This window comes from Notamacropus eugenii, chromosome 3 (genome assembly GCF_028372415.1).
Source record: "Notamacropus eugenii isolate mMacEug1 chromosome 3, mMacEug1.pri_v2, whole genome shotgun sequence".
NCBI lineage: Eukaryota > Metazoa > Chordata > Mammalia > Diprotodontia > Macropodidae > Notamacropus > Notamacropus eugenii.
Genome location: NC_092874.1, coordinates 293749696 through 293772007, shown reverse-complemented (window position 1 = coordinate 293772007; position 22312 = coordinate 293749696). Strand labels below are relative to the sequence as shown.

The window sequence follows — 22312 nt, the reverse complement described above, 5'->3', positions numbered from 1 at the left end:
GCTCCCTGAAGGCAGGGGACAGGTTTACTTTTACATCCTCAGCATCTCGCACCAAGATCCTGACACATAGTAGATGTTTTATAAATACTTCTTGATTGATTCACATTGTCTTCCCCCAGCTGGATTGTAAGCTCTTTAAAAGGAGACACTGTCTCATCCAGAGTTTAGCACAGTACCTAGCACCTATACATAGTAGGTGCTTAATAGATGTTGATTGCTTGATTTTGGTCTTTGTATTTCCAGCATCCAGTACAGAGTCCAAGTGCGTAGTTGGGGTTTAATAAATGCTTGGTGATTCATTAGTTGATTGATCCAGTCCATAGCTGCAGTACCCTGGGGAAATAACAAATAACAAAGAATCATGCAATTCAACCAACATGTTGTATCTGTACGCAGTTCAGTGTGATGGTGTGAAAATTAAGGAACGTAACCCTGCTCTGTAGGAACTTACCTTTTACTTCAGTGATACACCATGTGGATTGTTCTGTATTAGACAGGTTAGGGAGTAACAGAGGCAAAGGGTAGATCCAGACATTGTACGCTAGGGAAGTTTTAGAAGGGTGGAGGACACATCTGGGGCGGGGGGGGGGGGGGGGAAGGATCTGTGAAGATACTTTGGAGGATGTGGCCCCTGAGCTGAGCATTGAGGGAAGACCAAGACTTGGTGCAGTGGAAACAAAGGAAAAGCATATTCCAGCAGAGGTTGCTTGGATGCACAGAGCACAGGTAGGAGTCCAATTTGACTGAATTGGAGTGACAGTAAATAATAACAATGTCAAAGAAAGTTGGAAAGGAAATTGGATCTGGATTATAGAAGGCCTTCAATGGGAAGGAAGGAAGGAAAGAAGGAAGGCAGGAAGGAAGGAGGGAAAGAAAGAGAAAGAAGGGAAGGAAGGAAAAAGAAGGGGAAGGAAGGAAAGAGAAAGAAGGAAAGAAGCATTTATTAAGTGCCTAGTGTGTGCTGGGCATTGAGCTAAGCATACTACAAATTTATTTGATCCTCACAATAATCTTGAGAGGTAGGGGCTATTAGGATCTCCATTTTACAGTTGAGGAAACTGAGGCAAACAGAGGTTAAGTGGCCTTCTAAGGGTCGCACAGTTTATAAGTGTCTGAACTCAGGTCTTCCTGACTCCATGCACTACTGTGCCACCCAGATGCCTCCGATAAGAGACAACAATGTGTCTGAGTAGGTCATACTGCCAGTTATATAATGGGTGGATAAGAGATGGCATTGTGTATTTGTACAAAAGCCAAGGAGAGATCCCTCCCAGGTTGTGGGCAGGACTTGCAGAGGCATAGTTTGAAAGAAGTTCAAAATGTAAGAGCATCTTCTTGATTATTATTAATTAACACTCATTGAACGCCCACCTCACCCTGTGCATGGTTCCCTGATGAAGAGGCAAAGAGGAAGAGTGAATGAGGAGGGAATGCACAATCCAGGGCATCAGAGAATATCTGTCTTCAGCTATGTGAAAGGCTGTAATGAGTGAGAGGGATTTGGCTTATTCCACTCGGCCCCAGAGGGCAAAGCAAGAACCAGTGGGTGGAAAGCAGGCTTCACCACAATTAATGAGGAATTTCCTAATCATCCAAACTGCCCCAAAGTGTAATAGGCTGCCTCTGCCATTGTGAATGGTGTCACGCAATAAACACCTGCCTGTGATAGAGAGTGGAATGGGGGAGGGGGATTCACAATCCAAAATAGCTCAGGTTCTCTTTACTGCTCATAAGGTTTTAAAACAGTTTCTCTGTGAATTATCCCCATTTTATAGATTCAGAAACTGAGGCTAAGAGAAGTTAAGATATTTGACTTGAGCCACACTGCTAATGTCAAAACTGGAATTTGAATCAAGGTCTCTTGAGTCCTAGTTCAGAGTTCTGTCCATTCATTCATCAATCAGTCAATATGCCTTTATTAAGTGACCCTTGTGTGCTACGCTGGGCAGCTAAGTGGCACAGTGGATAGAGTAGTGGACCTTGAGCCAGGAAGACTCATCTTCTTGAGTTCAGATCTGGTCTCAGACACTTCCTAACCATGTGATCCTGGACAAGACACTTAACCCTGCCTGCCTCAGTTTTCTCATCTGGAAAATGGGCTGGAGAAGGAAATGTCAAACCACTCCAGTATCTTTGCCAAGAAAACCCAAAATGGGGTCAGGAAGAGTCAGACACAACTGAGAATGACTCAGCAACTACAAATGTGACCCACAGAAAGACAGAATGGGATAGTGGGTGGGCCTGAGAAAAGCAGGAAGACCAGGGCTCAAGATTCACCTCTCACACATAACTCACTGAGTGACCCTTGACAAGTTACTTAAATCCTCAGTGTTCTAGACAACTCTCTAAGACTCTAAGTTGAAGGGAAGATTCAGGACCACATTTTGTGGAGGGAATTTCCTCATCTGGGAATTCCCTGTACCAATGAAACCGCAGATCCCATCCCTATTCCCTGGTGCGAAGCCCTCGGGATACAAAGACAATAATAGTCTCTTGCCCTCAAAAAAGTCCCTTTCTATGGAGGGTGACAACACACATACCTGTAGGTGTATATAAAAATCAATACTGGGTCATTTGGGGAGGCATTTGGGGAAGTGGAGGCACTGGCTGCTCCGGGGATCAGGTGTGCTTTATGCTGCACTGGAGCTGAGTAATGAAGGTGATTAAGGGTTTAATGAGGAAGATATTTAGAAGGGGTGGATTTCAAGCAAGGAAGCCAGCCTCAAGCTCATGCCAGCTACAGTGATGCTTCCTGGGTTTTATGAGAGGAAGAGGTTTACAAAGAGACTTCTTCTTTGTAGAAACTGTGATAACCATTTTATAGCCACAGAAGTTTCTGCCCAAAGCCAGTGAGTGGCTTAAGGTTGTGCAGCCAATAAGTGGCACAGGCTGACCCTGAGCCTTTTCCTTTATGTCTTTCTAGCCCTAGTAACAGAGACAGAGAGGGGGAGAGAGGGAGAGAGAGAGAGAAGGAGGGAGACGGAGGGAGAGAGAGAGCAGCAACAATTAACATTTCTGAAAGTATATGCAATATTCCATGCCTAGTCTCCCACCTCAGCAAAGAAGAGGAGGCATGTTTTCTCAGTTCTAGGGCCACACTTGGTCATTACTATTTAATTTGTTGTTTGATTTGTTGTGCAGTTGTGTCTGACTCTTCATGAGTCCATTTAGGGTTTTCTTAGTAGAGATATTGGAGTGGTCTGCTGTTTATTTCTCTAGCTCATTTCGCAGATGAGGAAACTGAGGCAAAAAGGGTGAAGTGACTTGGCCAGGGTCACACAGCTAGGAAGTGCCTGAGGCAATTTTTATAGTTAGTATTTATATGATGCTTTCAGGGTTACAAGGGCTTTGCGCATGTTATCTCTTTTGATACTCACAATTATCCTGTAAAGTAGGTACTGTTATTATCTCCACTTTATAGATAAGAAAACTGAGGGTTAGAGATGATAAATGACTTGTTCAGGGTCACCCAGTTAGTGATTGTGTAAGGTGGAATCTTCCTAATTCCAAGTCTCATACTCTATCCACTGGGTCACCTAGCTGCCTCTTCTACTGCCCCAGATTTGTTTCTTTTGTTTTTTTGATTTACAGCACTGGAGTCATGTACACTGTTTTCCTGATTCTGTTAGTCGTACTTTGCATCAGTTCATACAAGTCTTCCCATGCTTCTCTGAGTTGTCTCCTGTTTTTTAATTTCCTAGACTATGATAAAATTCCATTACTTTCATGTACCATAGTTTGTTTAGCCACTCTCCAAAGGATCGGCAGCTACTTTGTTTCCAGTTCTTTGCTACCACAAAAGCTCTATTATCAAACATTCAATCAACCGATAACAATTAAGTATCTGCCATATGCCAAGTATTGGAAATAAAAAGACATAAGTGAGACAATCCCTGCCCTCAAAGTGCTTACATTCTATTAGAGCAACCAACATATTCACACACAAAAACATGTTATGGATATTTTGGCATATATGGAACTTCTCTGTCAGTGGCCTCCTTGAGATTTATGCCTAGCAGTGGAAAAATACAGGAAAAAGGCTATGAGCATTTTAGGCATTTTCTTAAGTGTAATTATAAATTACTTTCCAGAGTGGTTGGACCAATCCACAACTCCACCAACGATGTACCCCAGTCTTCCAAAAGCCCCTCTGACACTGACAATTCACAACTTTTGTCTTTTGGGGGTCATTTACCTTTGACAAAAGAATCATTAGCATTATGTGTCCCTTTTTTCCTCTCTCCAAAGATTTTTCCATTTCTGTGTTTTTGGTCTCAGGCACTCAAGCATGCACACATGCATATATACATACATGCAATTACATGGGAACTAAAAAGATTCAAACTTTTAACTGAAATATAAATCCCTTCCATGCTTCTCCAACAATTTTCCATCCTATCAGTGCTTAAAAATCTCCAGTAAGGGAAGCCTCTTTAATCAGCCTAATCCACTTTTCCACAACTAATTGATAGAAAGATCTTCCATCTATTGAGCTGGAATCTGCCTTCGTGTAATTTCCAGTTATTGACTTTGTAGTTAGAGGACCTGGGTTTGAGTCTAGTCTTGTGGCTTGCTGCCCCCTGTGACTTTGGTCAAGTCACTTAAGGCCTGCTGGCTTTGGACTAGATGACCTGTAAGGGACATCTGAGATCTAGAACCTGAAGGGACCTCAAAGACCATCCCATCCAACTCCCTCACTCTTCAGATGAGGAGACTAAGACCCAAATGGGTTAAGTGAGTCACTCATGCAGCAAAACCATTATTCAAACTCAGATCATCAAAGTTCAGATATTGGATAGATGGTTTCCATTGAACCACACTGCCTTTCATCCCCATTTTTCAGATAAGAAAACTTAGGTGAAGTGGATTAGGTTAGCTTCATGCAACTGGCAGATGTCAGAGCTAGATTTTAACAGGACTGACAGATAATTGTCATATTTCCCCTATCTCTCTTTCTCTAGGCTAAAAAATAACAAATTTCTATAGACCTTTAAATAACTTAAATTTCTATAAACTTATAATTTAAATTTCTATAGCCCTAGCCTAAAAATTACTTAAATTCCATAGACTTTACAACTTAAATTTCTATTGACTACTAGGCTAAAAAAAATAGCTTAAATTTCCACAGACCACTAGGCTAAAAAAATAACTTAAGTTTCTATAGATCTCTAAGGTGGAGACCTTAAATTTCTATAGACCTATAGACCATCCTTTTATTTAATGGGAGGAGAGGTAAAGAACAGAGGGTTTGTTAGTTCCTTTTCTGTTATAAATTCTTTCCTACCCCCTCTCCATCCAATGGGGAGGTAAAAAACTAAAACCTATTACAAATCTGTGTAGTCATGCAAAATAAATTTTCACATTAGCCATGTCCCATGACCCCCAAAAAAGGCACAAAAAAGAGAGAGGGAATAAACACTTCAGTCTGAATTCTGAGCCTATCGGCTCTCTATTTAAAATTGGAGAGTATGTCTAATCAAGAGTCCTTTGGGATTGTGGTAGGTCATTGTATTGATCAGTTACTGTCTTTCAAAATTGATTATTGTTACAACATTGTTGCTAATGTGTGGGTTGTTCTGCTCACTTCACTTTGCATCTGTTCCTACCAATCTTCCCAAGTTTTTCTGAAATCATCCCCTTTATCACTTCTTACAGCACAATAGGGTTCCATCACTTTCACAGACCATAACTTGTTCATTCAGCCATTCCCCTTTACAAAGTACTTTTCTCACAACTTTGAGTCATTTATAGATGAGGAAACTAAGGTTGTCATAGGAAAAGGCTAATTCAATGGCGCATAACTACCACATTATAGATATGGTATAAACCCAGGTCTCCAGACACCAAGTTGAGCCATTTTCAGATCTAAGCTAGTTGTTTCAACTGGTCTTTATGTGATGTGAATATCATTTTCTGTTTCTCCTCATTTTGGCTCCTCATCATTCAGAAGCCACATTATGCATGGAAAGAGTCCTGATTCTGTATTGAAAGGACCTGGATTTTAAATCCTTGCTCTTGAGAGGCACACTAATGCATTATTGGTGGAACTGTAAATTGGATTACTCATTCTGGAAAATAATTTGTAACTATACCCCAAAAGTCACTAAACTGGGCATACCATTTAACCCAGAGATACTACTATTAGGCAAACACCGCAAGGTGGTTCTCAATGACTCATAGAGGAATATTTGTAGCAGCATTTTTTTGTTGTAGCAAAGAACTAGGGGAAACAAATAGATGCCCATTAAAGGCTAGTCAAATAGTGGTATATTAATATAATGGAATATTATTGTACCATAAGAAATGAGATAGATTCACAGAAATCTAGAAACATCTATATGAACTGCTGTAGAGTGAAATGAACAGATCCACAATAATAATTCAAAGGAAAACAACTTTGCAAAACTTCAGAACTCTAATCAAAATAGCTATCAGTCATGACTATAGAATATGCCATGTTGCTGAGACATACCTTCCACCTCTGGGCAGGCAATGGAAAGACTAGAGGGAAGAAGGAGCTGTGCATTCTTAAGCATAGCAAATGGGTAGATCTGTTTTGTTTGATATTATAAGAGACGTCTTCTATAGTGGGGAAGGGAAGCTGGTAATGGTTATGGCAAAAAAGTGTGTCATCAATAAAACATTTTAAAATTCACAGAGGAAAACCAAAAAGTGTAGGACAAACAAATAGAACAATTTGTTACAGATATAGAAATTATATATTTATATCTACCTGTTATTATGTATTATATATTTACATATTTCTTTAAAAAAAAACAAGGTACACTAACAAGTTCATGGTTTTGTCTACAATCCTCTTTCTTGTGCTTTTATATTGAATTGTTTGGGTTTGTTAATAGCTGTTAAGTTCACCACAAGAAAGGGGGAAGACCAATTATCTGCTCCCTGTGTAACCTTGGGCAAAGCATGTCTCTGGGCTTCATTTACCTCCTTAGTAAAATGAGGAGTTTGAACTCAATGACATCCCTTCCAGCTCCGCAGCCAAGATCTTGGTGCCTCTTCAGAATCACACACCTCATCCACAGTCTCCTTGTTTACTTTCAGAAACAAATTGAAAAAAATAAAATAAATCTAATTCTCTGGGGGCCCATTCCACTTTAAACATCCTGATTCCCAGCCTCCCTTTCTCTGCTTATCTTGTCTGTCTGTTCCTTCGCTCTCACTCAGCAATTTTGCCTTTTGGGAGAAAAAGCCTTTTCACTTCCCATATCTTATTCTTGAAAATAGGCTACCTGTGTCTACCTTTCCATCAAAACTTGAATGATATCAGCTACTCAAAGTCAGGTAAAAACATTTCTGTCCTCACTGATCTCTACCTCCCTCCCTCCCTCCCTCTCTCTCTCTCTCTCTCTCTCTCTCTCTCTCTCTCTCTCTCTCTCTCTCTCTCTGTCTCCCTCTCTCTCTCTCTCTCTTTCTCCTGTCTGTCTCTCTTTTCCCCATCTGTCTCTCCTTCTGTGTGTATCTCTCCCATCTGTCTCTGCGTGTCTTTTTCTTTGTCTCTCCTTTTCTCTCTTTCTCTTTCTCTCTCTATGTCTCTTTCTATCTTTTCTTCTCCTCCCTTTGTCTCTTTCTCTCTCCCCTTCTCCCTACCCCATCTCTCTCTGTCTCTCTCTATCTCTTTCTCTGTCTCTGACTCTATCTCTTCATCTCTCTGTCTCTCTGTGTATGTGTCTCTCTCTCTTCCTCAAACTATAAAATATATGTTACTTTATGTGAGTTGTACTGAAAGGAACATGAGATCCAGAGTTAGAGGACCTGGATTCAAAGCATAGCTCTGCTATGTGCCATCTGTACGAACTTGGGTGGTCATATAATCTGTGGCTCACCTGAAAAATGAGCAAGCTGAGTGAAATAATCTCTGAGGTCCCTTACAACTCTAAATCCTACAATTTCTTGAACTTGTTCAGGGCAGGAAAAAGTAGGAGGAGGAGTTTTTTACTTTTTTATGTATGACTTCCCTCCTTACTCCCTGGGTGACCTTGGGTCAGTCACTTCCCCCACTTCAGGCCTAGTTTCCTCATCCCTAAAAAATGAAGAATTAGACTAGATGACCTCTAAAGTCCCTTTTGCATTCTAATATTCTGTGATTCTGATTCATATATTTTGGTGATAAGAATGCCTCACAATAAAGTACTCTCCTCTCCAGAAAGCTACATGACAAAATTCTGGTCTTAGAACTAAGAAGGTCTGGGTTCAAATCCTATATTAGATATTTTCTAGCTTTGTGACCCTGGACAAGTCAATTATGAATCTCAGTTTCTTTATCTGTAAAACATAAATACTAATAGCACCTACCTCATGGTGATGTTGTGGAGATCAAATGAAATAATACATTTGCAAACTTTTGAGTGGTTTTCTAAACGTGAGCCATACATCCTCTCTGAAGTAAGCAGAGTAAGGAGTGTCTTCTTACCATTTTAAAGAGGACAAGACTAAGGCTTAGTGATGTTTAGAAACTTGACCATGGTCACACACCCAGATAATTATGAACAGAGCAGAGACAGGAACACAGGTCTTCTGACACCCCAGTTCAATTGCACTAGAGATTCCTGTCCATCATAACTGCATTCCCTTGGGGGAGAGACAGACAGACAGAGAGGGACAGAGATAGACAGAGATCATTAGGGACAGACAGAGAGGGACAGAGATAGAGATCATTAGGGACAGACAGAGAGGGACAGAGAGAGACAGACAGAGAGGGACAGAGAGAGAGAGAGAGAGAGAGAGAGAGAGAGACATTCCTTCATACAGCAAGCATGCATTAAGTTCTTGCTACAGTGTCAAGCACTACATTAGTCAATGAAAGTAAAGAAAAAGGTACCTGTCCTTATAGACAGTCTATAAGAAGGATGAGATAAAAAAATGATTCTAAGACACATAATACTCGATAAAGGCATTCATGCTTTATGAGGTCCAAGTGGAGAAGCTGTCAGTGAGGATCTTGAAAGGCTTCCTGGAAGAGGCATCATTTAAGTTAGGACTTAAAGTCGAATAAGAATTTAACATCAGAGAGAGCCATGGCCAGCCTTGGAGTCAGGAACAGCTGAATTCAAATCCCACTTCTGCTACACACTGACTTTTTTATTTTTAGTTTTCAGCAATCATTTCCACAAGATTATGAGTTCCAAATTTCCTCCCCATCTCTCCCCTCCCCCATCCCCAAATGGCAGGTTATGTGTTAGAATCAATGGAAGAAACCACAAGAAAGAAAAAACAAAAAAATAAAGAGAGCAAATAATATGCTTTGATCTGCATTTAGACTCCAAAGCTCTTTCTCTGGAAGTGGATTACAATTTCCATCATGAATCTTTTGGAATTGTCTTAGATCCTTGCACTGCTGAGAAGAGATAAGTCTGTGAAGGTGTCATCATACAATGTAGCTATTAATGTTAATGTTCTCCTGCTCTTGGTCACTTCCCTCAGCATCAGTTCATATATGACTTGTGCAATCTTGGGCAAGTTACTTTCACCTGAGACAGTTAGGCCATGTCCCCAAGTCCTCAACTTTCCAGGAAGATGAATTTGGATCCTGCTCTGACATTGTGTGACTCTGGACATGTCATATAAGCTCTTTTACCCTCGGTTTCTTCATCTGCAAAATGGAGGTGATAAAAGCATCTTCTTTACAAGGGTATTGGGAAGATTAAATGAAATAATATATAAAGTGCTTTGCAAATATTAGAGTGCTATCCAAATGTTAGCTTTTATTATTACATCTCAGGCAACTCTCAAAAAATTTCAAAATGACAAAATTCATGCAAAGGTAAGTGGAAGGAGATTACACCCAAGGAGACTCCTCACAGTCATGAAATTACACATTGAGACCACACATGCTCAAAAAAAAAAAAGCTTTGAACAGGCTAAGTGGGGAAGATGTCCTAGCTGTGAGCATAGGAAACAAGGCAAAGGTAGGGAGGTGGGAAAGTGCAGTGTGCATCTGGGGAGCAGACCTTGGTTTGACTTAAGTCAAGAGTGAGTTTCAGAGAAAGGCAGTTTGTTCCCAGGGATCTGAATGCCAGGTCCTGAGCCCCAGGTTTTGATCAATGGGAGCCAATGAATCCTTTGAAGTGAAAGAGACCCATAACCAGGAACACAATTCCCTGAATGGGGGAGTAGCAGCTCCAAACAGAGATTTGTAGTCCTTCCAGGGGCCAGCAATTCTATGAAGCAAGACATCTTGAAATATCCTCCCATCTGCTTCCAGGTCAAAACCACCCACGCTTTGACTTCCCCAGTTCCAGCCCTCTCTTCCCACAACCACCTCAGATTGCTGTCATATGGAGGTTCCAACCCTAAAGCTTGGTGAATTTCTCTTTATTGAATTCCTGTCTTCTCTCCCATCCTAGACTCCTTCCTGGGGGCCTTTTTGTCCTCTGACTTCTCCATCCTACCTCACAGTATATTTGGAGGATGCTTAGGATTCCATGAGCAGTGGATGCTAGGATAGACTGAAAATCCCCTTGTCAACATATGAGAATTTGCTTCAGATAGGGTTAGCATACTAAAAACCAGAGACATCACCTTGCTGACTAAGATCCATATAGTCAAAGCTATGGTTTTTCCAGTAGCAACATATGACCGTGAGAGTTGGATTGTGAGGAAAACTGAGTACTACACCATCAACGCTTTCAAATTGTGTTGCTGTAGACTTCTGAGAGTCCCTTGGACAGCAAGGAGATCAAATCAGTTAATACTTAAAGAAATTAATTCAGGTAATACCCTGGAAAGTCAGACACTAAAGCTGAAGCTTAAATACTTTATCCACATAATGAGAAGATGGGACTCATTGGAAAAGACCCCGATGCTGAGAAAGATTGAAGGCAAAAGGAAAAGGGAACATCAGAGAATGAGGATAGGTGGTGTCATGGAAGCAATGGCCATGAGGTTGGACAGACTTCTAAAGATAGTAGAGGACAGAAGGACCTGGAGTGCTGTGGTCTGTGGGGTCACAAAGAGTCAGACACAACTGAACAACAGTAGTAATTAGGCCAGAATACTCACCACTCTTCTCTAGCCATACCAAGGCTGGGGGTCAGGGAAGGGTCTGAAAAGACTAGTGAAAATTTCTGCTTCTCATGGCATCTCCAGAGACTCCCATTCAGCATCTCTGCCTCCCTCTACCCTTTCCTCTGGGGCCTAGAATCTTAGAATCATAGAAGTTGGAAGAGATCTTGACTTCATAGAATCTAAGAGCAAGAAGGTACCCTAGAGTCACAAAACTTTATGGCTAGTAAAGGACTATAGAGAATGCCTTGTTTAAGGAAACTAAGTCCCAAGGAGGGAATCATAGAATCATAAATGTGGAGCTAGAAGTTGGCCCCAAGGTAACTTATCCAAACTCCTCATTTCACAGATGAAGAAACAAGCCCAGAAATGTGAAGTAACTTACCCAAGGTCCCACACTACTAGGAAGTGGAAGAAATGGAATTTGAACTCAGGTCCTCTGACTCCAAATGCATTGTCCTTTCCACTATAGTGGATTACACACATTAGTGAGTGAGTCAGAACTAAAGTCCTAGACCTCAGAACTTGTGGCTTCTCTAGTTCTTCTTCAACAACATGTGGTGAGTTACCTTTCTATAATCTGCATTTTGAGTTTGTCATCCTGGCCCTCATCTGACCAAAATGCCATGGGCTGAAATAAGACAAAGTCATCACATTGGTAACGCTAATTATAATAATATCTGCTCCCAACACTATAGCACTTTAAGATCTGCAAAATTCACTTTCCTTGAAAGTGCCTTGCAGATTATTAGCCCCATCTTACAGATGAGGAGACTGAGGTTCCAAAAAGTGAGCAGACCTAAAGTCTCACAGCTAGTGAAGGGGGCCTAGGTACAAAGATTACAGAGTCAGAACTAGGAGGGACTATACAAAGGGTTCATCTTGTCCAACTGCCTCAATTTACAACTAAGGAAACTGAGGCCCAGAGAAAAGCAACTTGATCAAGATCACACAGCTATTAAGCTAGTACAAATCCAAGGTTCTCTCTGTCCACTGTAGCACCCTTTTTTCTGACTCTGTGTCCAGTGGTCAATCCATCCAGCCCACAGGCCACAACAATGGATTGTCCTGCCCATGATCATACCCAGGACCCTTTGTCCTGATCGAAATAGTAGAGTAACTGAGAATCAGAGGACCTGTGTGTCTGTGTATGACACGTTCACTCTGAGAATCAGTGTCCTCATATGCAAAATAAGAGGACTAAATCATAAGATCTAAAATTCCTTCCAGCCTTAAATCTACACTTCTATTATGCACCTGCTCCTTTTCCCCTCAGTGGTTAGGGGTGAGAAAGATAATTGTCTGAAGCCTAGATAGTCTGTTGTGTAAGGATGACCTTGCCTTGAAGCTTGCAGGACCTTCCTTGGGATAGAGATCTCTCCTCCCCTCCTGGGAAAAACAACAACAACAACAACATTAGTCTGCCAAATATTCTCTTTTACCTGAAAGTTCTTAGTACTGTGAGAGACCCTTTGGTCTTAGCAAATAGAAACTAGGCCTTCCAATCCCCTTGATGCCAGTCAGTAACTGCTTCAGGACCAAGGACAAGTCATTCCAATTCTTCAAACCTGTTTCCTCCTCCATATAAAGAAAATCGTAGAGTTCTAGAATTATACCTAGAAGGAACTTCAGAGCCATCTAGTTCAGTGCCCTCATCTACAGGTGAGATGACTGAGACCCAGAAAAGCTAAGTGATTTGGCCAAGGTTATAGAGGCAATAAGTATAATAATTCTTGTGCTCTCAGGATTGTAGTGAAGACACTATGGTACCGACAATCCTCATTGTTACTTAGAGAAAAATGCTGAAATCTAGAACTTTAAAGACTATAAATCTAGAGCTGGAAAGAACCGCATAGATTATCTAATCCAACCTCTCCCCTCCCCACCCCACCCCCATCATTTCTGATTTATCACATAAGGAAAATATGGCCTATGGGAGGAAGAAGATTTACTCAAGGTCATGCCACCAATAAGTATCAGACCCAGGATTTGAACTCAAGTTTTCTGACTATATGTACACAGTCCTGGATTCTTTACAAAAGTATATTTAGAAAGAGCCTGTTTGGAGACTTCTGAAAAGGACTAAGAAACTCTACTTTTCTTTCTATTGGTGTTGAGCTTCAAGAGGAAGGGGAAACAAGTGTGACTGAGAATGTATCAGGCAGAGGGAAGAAACAGGTAGTCAGTTAAGAAGGAGCTCTGGAGACAGTTAAAACTACATGCAAAACCATCCAACAATCTTTGCAGATTAACACAAAAGTGAACTGGAGACAGGCAAGATCTCACAGGGAAAGAATATTACACCACACAAAATCTCTTTCTAATTCACTCCTACTTTATAAACAGAGATTGCCTGGTACATGTGACCTCAAGAGACAGCAAAGGTGGGGCGGGGGGCGGTGAGGAGGAGGAAATGAGAGAAGCAAGAGTAGAAAGATAAGAGTTATGAAATTGCAGTTGTCTTAAACTCTTCGGCTGTTTTAGTCCATTTACATCCCTCTCTAGCCACAACAGTGACCCTTCTGTTTGTTTGTCCTCTTAACTGTAGAAATGATCAAAGAAATATTAATTGAGCAGCAGCAGGAATTAAATATGCTCTCCTCTCCTCTCTCTCTCTCTCTCTCTCTCTCTCTCTCTCTCTCTCTCTCTCTCTCTCTCTCTCTCTCTCCCTCTCTTCTGTTCCTCCTCCCTCCCCCGAGGTTACATTAATGAAAAGTTGCACATAGAAGAAGATCAGGGGACTTTTGTAATTAGCCCAGCCTAATGATCCTGCTGAGGAGAGAAAGTGCTGTGACATGCCTGGAGGTTTGGACTGCAAGATTTTTCTCTACTCTTGAATCTGGATTATGAATGACATGAGAAACTTAGAATACTCTTAATGACTGTGGAGTCAGATTCCCAACCAGCTTCCTACGAGCATATTTATGCTTAAAATAAAAATACATTTTCTTTTAAGAGCCATTCTCCCCCAACACTCTTCATGAATAATCTTTCCAAAATGTCTGCTTGTGGGAGAAAGATTTGGGATTTCACAGAAAGCTACAAAGACAGACACACAGCCAAAGAAGAACACACCATGGTCAGAAAGACACAAGGAAATTAGTGAGGAGCAATTTGGGGGGAGAGGGGCAGAGAGATGTCTAAATTGCAAAAAATTGAAAATACTGATGTGGAAATATTCACTGTGTTTAGATCATGTTTGCAACTACTCATCCATGTTTTCATCGCCTACTGGACAGAGAAGCAACTGATTGAAGTTTGGCTTTGTTTTGTTTTGGGTTTTTTGTTGTTGTTGGGTTTGGGTTTTGTTTTTTGTTTTTTGTTTTTTGGTAATGCCGCTCTGAGTCTGATCTGAGGGTAGTATCTAGAGCTCAGGGCACGTATGGCTGGGATAAGAAGGAGGCTGGGCTGAAGAAAGACTGGGGTGGGGGATGGGGATAGAGAAATAGTGTGTGTGTGTGTGTGTGTGTGTGTGTGTGTGTGTGTGTGTGTGTGTGTATGAGAGAGAGAGAGAGAGAGAGAGAGAAAGAGAGAGAAAGCCATCTCTAGCTACGCCTTTCTCTAAGCCTCTGGAGCCTAAGGGCGCAATCATTCCAGGATTTGGAAACTGGGTAAAAACTGAAAAGGATAAGAAGGAAGGCTAAATCGCCCCTCTCCCCCTCCCTTCCTCCTCCTTGGAGCAGAGTAGGGTTACTATCGTACTGGAGATACTGGAGGGAAAGGATCTAGGCAGGAAAGCTCTTGTTCCCTCCCCTCCCCTCCCGTCCCCCCTCCCCCTCCCCACCCCCCCTCCCCCCCCAGCCCTGTTTCCCAGCAGCATCCCGGGCAAGAGGCAAAGGAGCTGTTCTCCAGCACCGCGGAGTAATCGGCGCAGGGGAGCTGTCCAGTTCAGCACCACGTTAATGCAGTAGGTGGGAGAGCCAGGAAGAAGGGGAGCCAGAGTAGGGGGGTGGGGAGGGGGAGTCCAAAGAAAGAAAAAAAAGCCGGTTGGCAAATCCTGCAGCAGCGAGACAGTTGTCCCCTTATTTCCAGGAGCTTCTTGGATCTGGGGAGGGAAATCCGTCTCAATTCTCCAGAAGACCCCCCCCCCTTTTCCCTCCCCCACTTTAAACAAGATTTACCGACCGCTACAAAGAAAAAAATCGCTCTCGAGGGTGCTCCCGCTGTCGCGGCTGCTACCGCTTCCGTCCGCTGCTGCTGTTGCCGCCGCCGCCGTCCGCTGCCGCCACCGCCGCTGCTGCTGCCCGGGGGACAGCCATGGAAGGCAAGAGCTCCGCACCTGTTCAGCTGAAATCAAGGGCTTACCGTATACTAGGCAGTCTGGTTTGAGAAAGCGAGAGCCAAGCGACCCCCAAGAAAGATAACTGGATTTTCATGGCGCAGGCTGCAGAGCTTAGCACCAAGACGGAAGGTTGCATCCCAGCTCTAACCATCTCTAACTGTCTAGGTCCTGGTCATGAGAGATTGTGTTAAGGATGAACCTGTGGAAGCCATCTCCAAATTAGCTATCACATATGGAAACTGGAGACCAGAATTTTAGGAAAAGGGATTAAGGCATCTCCTTTTGGGGGGGTGGGGGGGTGTCTTTTTTATTTTTTTCCTTTTCTTTCTTTTTTCTTTTTCTTTTCTTTTTCTTTTTGATACTGCAACTGGAACAGTCTCTGATCTCAAAAGGCAAGCCTCTCCTCCCGTGTGGTCTTTATAATTTACAGTTTTCCCTTGGGCTTTCTTACCTCCCTTTTTTATATTCTATATAATCTATACACACATGTACCCATTATATTCTTAGTGGAGTTATTATTCTTTGATTTGATACACACACACGCACACACACACACACACACACACTCACTCCCAAGAACCCGAAGTCAGTTTGGGGTATTTATATAATGAAGAATTATGGGGCTGTTTGACAGAGGTGTTCAGATGCTTTTAACCACCGTTGGTGCTTTCGCTGCCTTCAGCCTGATGACCATAGCTGTGGGGACCGACTACTGGCTGTACTCCAGAGGGGTTTGCAAAACTAAAAGTGTCAGTGAGAATGAAACCAGCAAAAAGAACGAAGAAGTCATGACCCATTCTGGATTATGGAGAACCTGCTGCCTGGAAGGTATTGGAATCCGGATCTCCTCCCACCCTCCTCCTTCCCACCCTTCACCCCACCCCCGTTTATTTTCTCTCTCTTTCCCACCCCTCCCTACCCTCCTCCAAATAAATCCCTGCACATTCCACCATTTTCTTACTTCATTCCTTCCGCCTGCCTTGGATCAAGGTTGGTTGGGTTAGTTAGAAGGAAAGCGCTCAGAGAAACCCATACTCTACTCTTTCCTCTCTCCCTCCCTCCCCTCTCCCCAATCTCCTCATTGGAATAATCTATGTCTAGTGAAAACAACAAGGGAGCCGCTACAAAAGCGTCTGGGTGAGCCGCCGCTCTGGGTTCTGGGTTGTCACTGCCTGGGGAAGGAAGGAAAGGAAAGATCCGTTTGGCTTTAAGCTGTCTGTAATATAGAAACAATTCTTTCCTTGTTCGCTCGTCCTATTTTCATGAAAAGAGGTTCAAAAAGCACTCTGCCTCTCCTTTCTTTACCTCTGTCCTCCTCCCCCCCCCCCCCCATAAAATAATAAAGTCCCAAGCACGTCTTGACCTGCAAACCTTCCCTCTTTCTTCCATCATTCTGTGGTTTCTAAGAAGCCTTGCTCGGCATATCCTCCAGATTTCCCCCATTTCATACAGAGTTCAAGAGAATTTCGTAATGTCTATGAACGGGCCCGATTGTTGGAGGTGGTTGTGTGTGTGTATGTGTGTGTGTGTGTGTGTGTGTGGCCTCGCTAATGCTGACAAAAACCTAAAAATAAATAAGTCTCTCGCAGAATATAAGCCCAAGTTCTGTTGAGCAGTAATTCACCTCCGGCTCTGTTCGAGAGAGCAGAATTCACTTCCACCGAGATTGACATGTCTGATAGCTAGAAACAAGGCGAGATTTCAGCATTGCAGCCACATCCTGAAATCAGACATTGTGGAAGGGGGCGGGGGCAAAGGGAAGGGAGGTGGGGGGAGGTGAAGAACTGGGGGCGGGAGTGTCAGCAGTTTGCCTTTCAACGTGTCATTTTGTAGTGCCATTGGAGTGTGCGTGTGTGTGTGTGTGTGTGTGTGTGTATGTGTGTTGTGGAGTGGGGTGGTCTGTGGCCATAAGGACTGGCAGTACAGAACACAGATGCAAGCCTGGGCACTGGGAACAGGCACACAGTTGTACATGGAAAACATTCCCGCAGGTCATACAATCTGCATTGAGAAATAGACTAGGGGGTTGAGTATGTTTGTGTGTGTAAGTGTGTGTGTGTGTGTGTGTGTGTGTGTCTGCAAGCTACAGTTATGTACCCAGAGAAATCCAAACCTCTGCGTGTGTGTTCAAAACCTAAGCACCGTTTTGCTGATCTGAAGACTGGATGGAGGGGAGGGGAGAGAGGGGGGCTGCTTTGAAGAGAAAAGTGTTGAGTGGGTCACTGCTGCAGAATAGCTTTTCTCCCCGGGCTGGTGATTCGGGGAGCTGAGAGGCAGCGGGGGTGGGGTGCGGGGTCCGCAAGCAGGCAATGGGTGTAAAAGAAGAGCGAAGTGGGAGGAAAAAGGCCGCTCCAGTCCTAGCGTCTCAGCAAAACTGCTCTTTGGAATTGGTCTTGTCCGGGAAGCCGCGTGAATCCAGCCCCCTTCTCTGTGACCCTCCCCCGCCCCCGCCCCCTTCCCCCTTCTTGGTGCAAACGGTTGAGTGATGGCTGAACATGTTTTGAATAGCTAAGTGACTTCATTGAGCGATGGTCTGTTTGACGCATACTGCATTCGGTGCCCTTTCTCAATCTAAGCCTCTGCTTGTTACCGTTTTCTGCAGCGGAGTTCTCTCCTGCATACTATATGCCAGCCTCAAGCCAGAAAATCAATATCAGGAAATTAATCGGGGAGCTTTGAAAGCCGCATGCACACACACCCCCTGGAGGAGGGGGTAATGGGGAGGGGGGGAGAAGAGCTTTTCATGCAGCTAGTCATTAACAGTGACCAGGCTTCGCCTTAATTGAACATCGATGGCACCCTTAGCTACCAAAAGAGAAAGCTAGCAGAAGGAATTACGGTGGCTTTAGGGAAAGTAGCATATTTGTAGTTTGTTTGCCTTGGATTGAAGTTAGACAGAGGGAGACAGGTAGGCTAGGCTGGGAAAAAGGAAAGAAATGGCATAATCTGAGGGGGGGAGAGAAACTCTGAAATGAGTCTGTCTGCACAAATAGATGTTACTTTAAGGGTTCCAATTGCCAAGGCTAAGTACTGCATCTTTAAAGTATTTTATAGTTCCCTGAAGGGCCAGGGACCTGGGGGCAACTTAGGTTTATTATTTGTGCATTAAAAAGAGAAAAAGATATTTTAATTAAAAATCTGCTCTTTCTGTTGCCCCCATTTCCAAATGTATTGGCTTGAAGTCTCTCCCAAGTCATCCACACTCCCTCTGAATCATCCGCAAAGAGGTTCTGACTGGCAACACTGCAAAAGGGGCGTGAGATGCAGACAGAAGCAGTGGGCTTGGCCCCTGCAAGACCCCCCCTCTTCACAGCACTGGGGGAGGGTGGAAGACTCAAGCACCACTGCCTTAGGGACGCCGTGCTCTGCCTGGCATCCAGTCACAGTCTCTTGGAGCTGCCATCATCCTCATCCCACTTGTGGCCAAATGCAGAGGAAGGAAGGGTGGGGTGCACAGGGCCAGAACCATGCTGGTAATTGCCCAGGCCTCTAATCCAACAGGGCTTCCCAAGGTGCTAGACCACACTCAGCACATTGGAGAGGTGGTGGAGGAACAAGAAGGTAGCCTTGGAACCAAGGAATTAGCTTGATCACAGAGGTTGGAGTGAGTGAATATGGCATTTTTCTTAGTTGGTTGTTTAGGTTGTTTATTTTGGACTATTTTAAATAGAACCACTCTTCGAAGAAATCAGTGTTTCTCCTTTTCCAGTACTGAACATTCCTTAACTAAATCGTACATCCAAAAAATCCTCTGTCCCCCCCCCCCCCCCCACCAAGGAATTGCGAACGTATTTCAAAATCCTCACCAAGAGTTCATAAGAGAAAATCAACTTTATGCTATTTCCGATGTCTTCCACTCTATGGTTTTTAGTCAAGCTAGTGAGATTTTTCTTTTTCTCTTTCTGATGCAGAAGCTCAGGAGAACTTCCTTGTCCCAGTTACTATCTCTGAAATTAATGGGTCTGCTGAAGATTTGCAAGCAACATAGCCACCTGTTCAGATGATCCTTGGAAGGAAAGTAATACATAGAGGGAGCCAAGGATTTCAGATCTTAACACAAAAAAGCAATCTCATAGATGGCTTGAGGTTCAGTTGGAGAGTCTTCTTTGGCTCCCTAAGTCAACACATGTGTGTGTATGTGCTGCATTACATGAGTCTACTTTCAGAGAAGAGGATGAGTTGGGTTAGGAATATGGACCATAGGTAGCATAAATGTATCAGATGAGAAGCTCTTGAACTTTTCAGGAAACTGTCATGAGGGGGAGAGGAAGGCAATGAAAGAGGCAGTAGTTCTGATCTAAGCCAGCTACATCTAGGCATCAGGATGTCTTTCTCTTCCCTCTCCATCCACCCCCACCCCCACCCCCCATTCCTTTCTGTGCTCGGTGTAGTAACCTGGTAGATCACCTAAGAAAATGTCTTCTCTGGTGGGAAAAAACCTCTTTGTTCTTTTCTGACCTTTCCCTTTTCATTTCATGGATCCCAGCATTCTTCCCAGAGATACTCCTTACCAGTAAAGAGAAAGGACTACTCTTTAAATGAGATTAAGTATGACATGAAATTTTCAGTCACTTCCTTCTTGTCTCTTCCTTTCTCCCTCTCCTCCCTGCTCTCTGTATCTCTCTGTCTCTGTATTCCTCTGTCCCATCTATCTCTATCTCTCTTCATCTCTATGTCAAAAGTTCTATCTCTACCTCTGGTTCTCTTTCTCTATCTCTCTGTCTCTTTCCATCTCTCTTGTTTTTCTATCTCTGTCTCTGTCTCTTTCTCTTCTCGTAGCCTTGCTCGGGGTGGGAAAAAAAAGGCATTTTCTCTCTCAGCACTGTTAAATTCCACTGTGCTGAAGATTTTGAGCATTTAGCCTGACAGCTGCTTCTCTTTCCATACCACCCCCCTCACACAGACATACACTTGTCCCTCTGTCAAAGCATCCCTGCCAACCTTTCAAAGGCTTCACTCCCTTTGAAGAAGAATGTTGCTTTTCTCCCTATTTTTACCAAATTTTCTTCTCTGAGTTCCTTTGGACCCATGGTTCCCCTGCTCTGGAGACCAATGAACTCAGTTCACTCTTACTTCTGGAGGAGGAAACCATGGAGCTATTTCCATTTCAGTGAAACTGACAGCTTTTCCCAACCATTTTTCCCTATAGGTATAGATAATAACAATAATTATTATTAAGCATAGCTATTGAAATTGCTCACTGGCCTTCAAAGCTTATTAGCTATTTTGCACCACAGGATAATTTAACTCTCCTTTCAGGACTTTAACACAGTAGGCCCTCAATAAATATTTGTTGACTGGTTGATTCAGAAGTTCAGAAAGGTAGTGAACACTGATTGCTCCATGCTACCATCGTGATATAAAAAAATGAATGAGGCCAGCGATAGAAAATAGTGGGTGGAGAAATAGAAATGAAAGTGTTCATTTGCTTTTTGCTTCCTTAAAAAAAAAACCAATTTAAAACTAGTAAGAAACAGTATGTCAAGGTAGCAAGAGGTGATCTTAAAGTCAGAAAGGCCTGGGCTCATGTTCTTTCTCTAACACATATTAGCTGCGAGATTCTGGGCAAATGACTGTAGTGCAATGGGTCTGAGTCAGGTATACCTGAGCTCAAATTCAGCCTTGCACATTTAGTGGCTGTGTGATGCTAAGCAAGTCATTTCACCTTTGTTCACCTCAGTTTCCTCAACCATAAAATGAGACTAAGAATAGTACCTGCCTCTCAGGGTTGTTGTGAATAATATTTGTAAAGCACTTGGCATAGTGCCTAGCTAAGGTACATAGTAAGTGCTTTATAAATACTAGTTATTATTATTAGGTATTTGCCATTATTTGCAATGGCTAGAGGTGGAGCTGATCTATGTTACTGACGGAATTTTCTACGCTGAGTTTTCCCTGACAGGAATGAAGTCCTTTGACTTTTCTTTTTCCAAAAGGAAAAAAGAAAATTTGTTTGTTATGAATCCATTCTTATACCATACAAAAACAGTGTGGCATAAGGAGCTAGACAGCCCAGAAGTGGCTGATGTGAAGAGATATAATCAAAAGAAAGATAGCACAGGAAAGCACCCACATGCACTGCCCCAGAGAAAAAGTGACCATCTCATCTGCTTCCCTTTACAACTGGCATGAGGAATTCCATAGGATCTCAGGTTTCAAAAAGGCAATCAATAATAACATATAAATTCAGGATTTTCTATAATGTTTTTTTCTGGTTTACAAAGAACTGACCTCAGAGCAGTCCTCAGGAAGGAAGCTTCAAGTATCATGACTTCTACTTTCCAGAAGGGGAAACTGAAGTCCAGAGAGGTTTAGTAACTTGCTCAAGGTCAATCAATGAGTAATTATTGGGACCCAGAGTTAGATCCAGAGCTTTTTGCTTCGAGTTCAGTTCTCTTTCTAACATACCTTGTTCTCTTCTCAGAAAAAGAACAGAAAGTTCAAGGTAGGGTAGCAATGTTGGGAGTAGTGAAATCTTCCTTGATAAAAATCTTGAATTTGAAGTTAAAAGGAGACTGAGAAATCATTTAGTCCAGTCCTCAATTTTTTTATTTTATTTTTATTTTCAGTTCCAAATTCTTTCCCAACCTACACCTCTTTCCCATTCATTGAGAAGGTAAGAAATGTGATACCCATCATGCATATGAAAATATATAAAGCATATTCCCATGTTAGCCATGTTCAGAAAAAAAGGCAAGAAAAATAAGGAAAAGAATGAAAATGCTTCAACCTACACTCTGAATCCATCAGTTTTGCATGTAGAGGTGGCTAGCATTTTATATCACGAATTCTTTGAATTCACAATGGATCACGGCATTAATTGGCATTACTAAGTCTTGCACAGTTCATTATCTTTACAATATTGTTATGATTGTTTAGGTTGGTCTCCTGGTTCTGCTCACTTTACTCTGCATCAGTTCATATAAGTCTTCCCAGGTTTTTTCTGAAGCCATTCCCTTTATTTCTTATACACAATAGTATTGCATGACATGCATATACTTTAAC

At 42.6% G+C, this 22312-nt stretch overlaps 1 protein-coding gene across 1 annotated transcript in view; it reads left to right on the top strand.

Moving 5' to 3' along the window:
- Nucleotides 1-15924: 15924 nt before the first annotated feature.
- Nucleotides 15925-22312, top strand: part of CACNG2 (calcium voltage-gated channel auxiliary subunit gamma 2) — a 154313-nt gene continuing 147925 nt past the window's right edge. The window contains exon 1 of the mRNA XM_072650602.1: nt 15925-16025. Coding sequence (XP_072506703.1) covers nt 15925-16025 — 101 coding nt within the window. The remainder of the gene's footprint in view (nt 16026-22312) is intronic.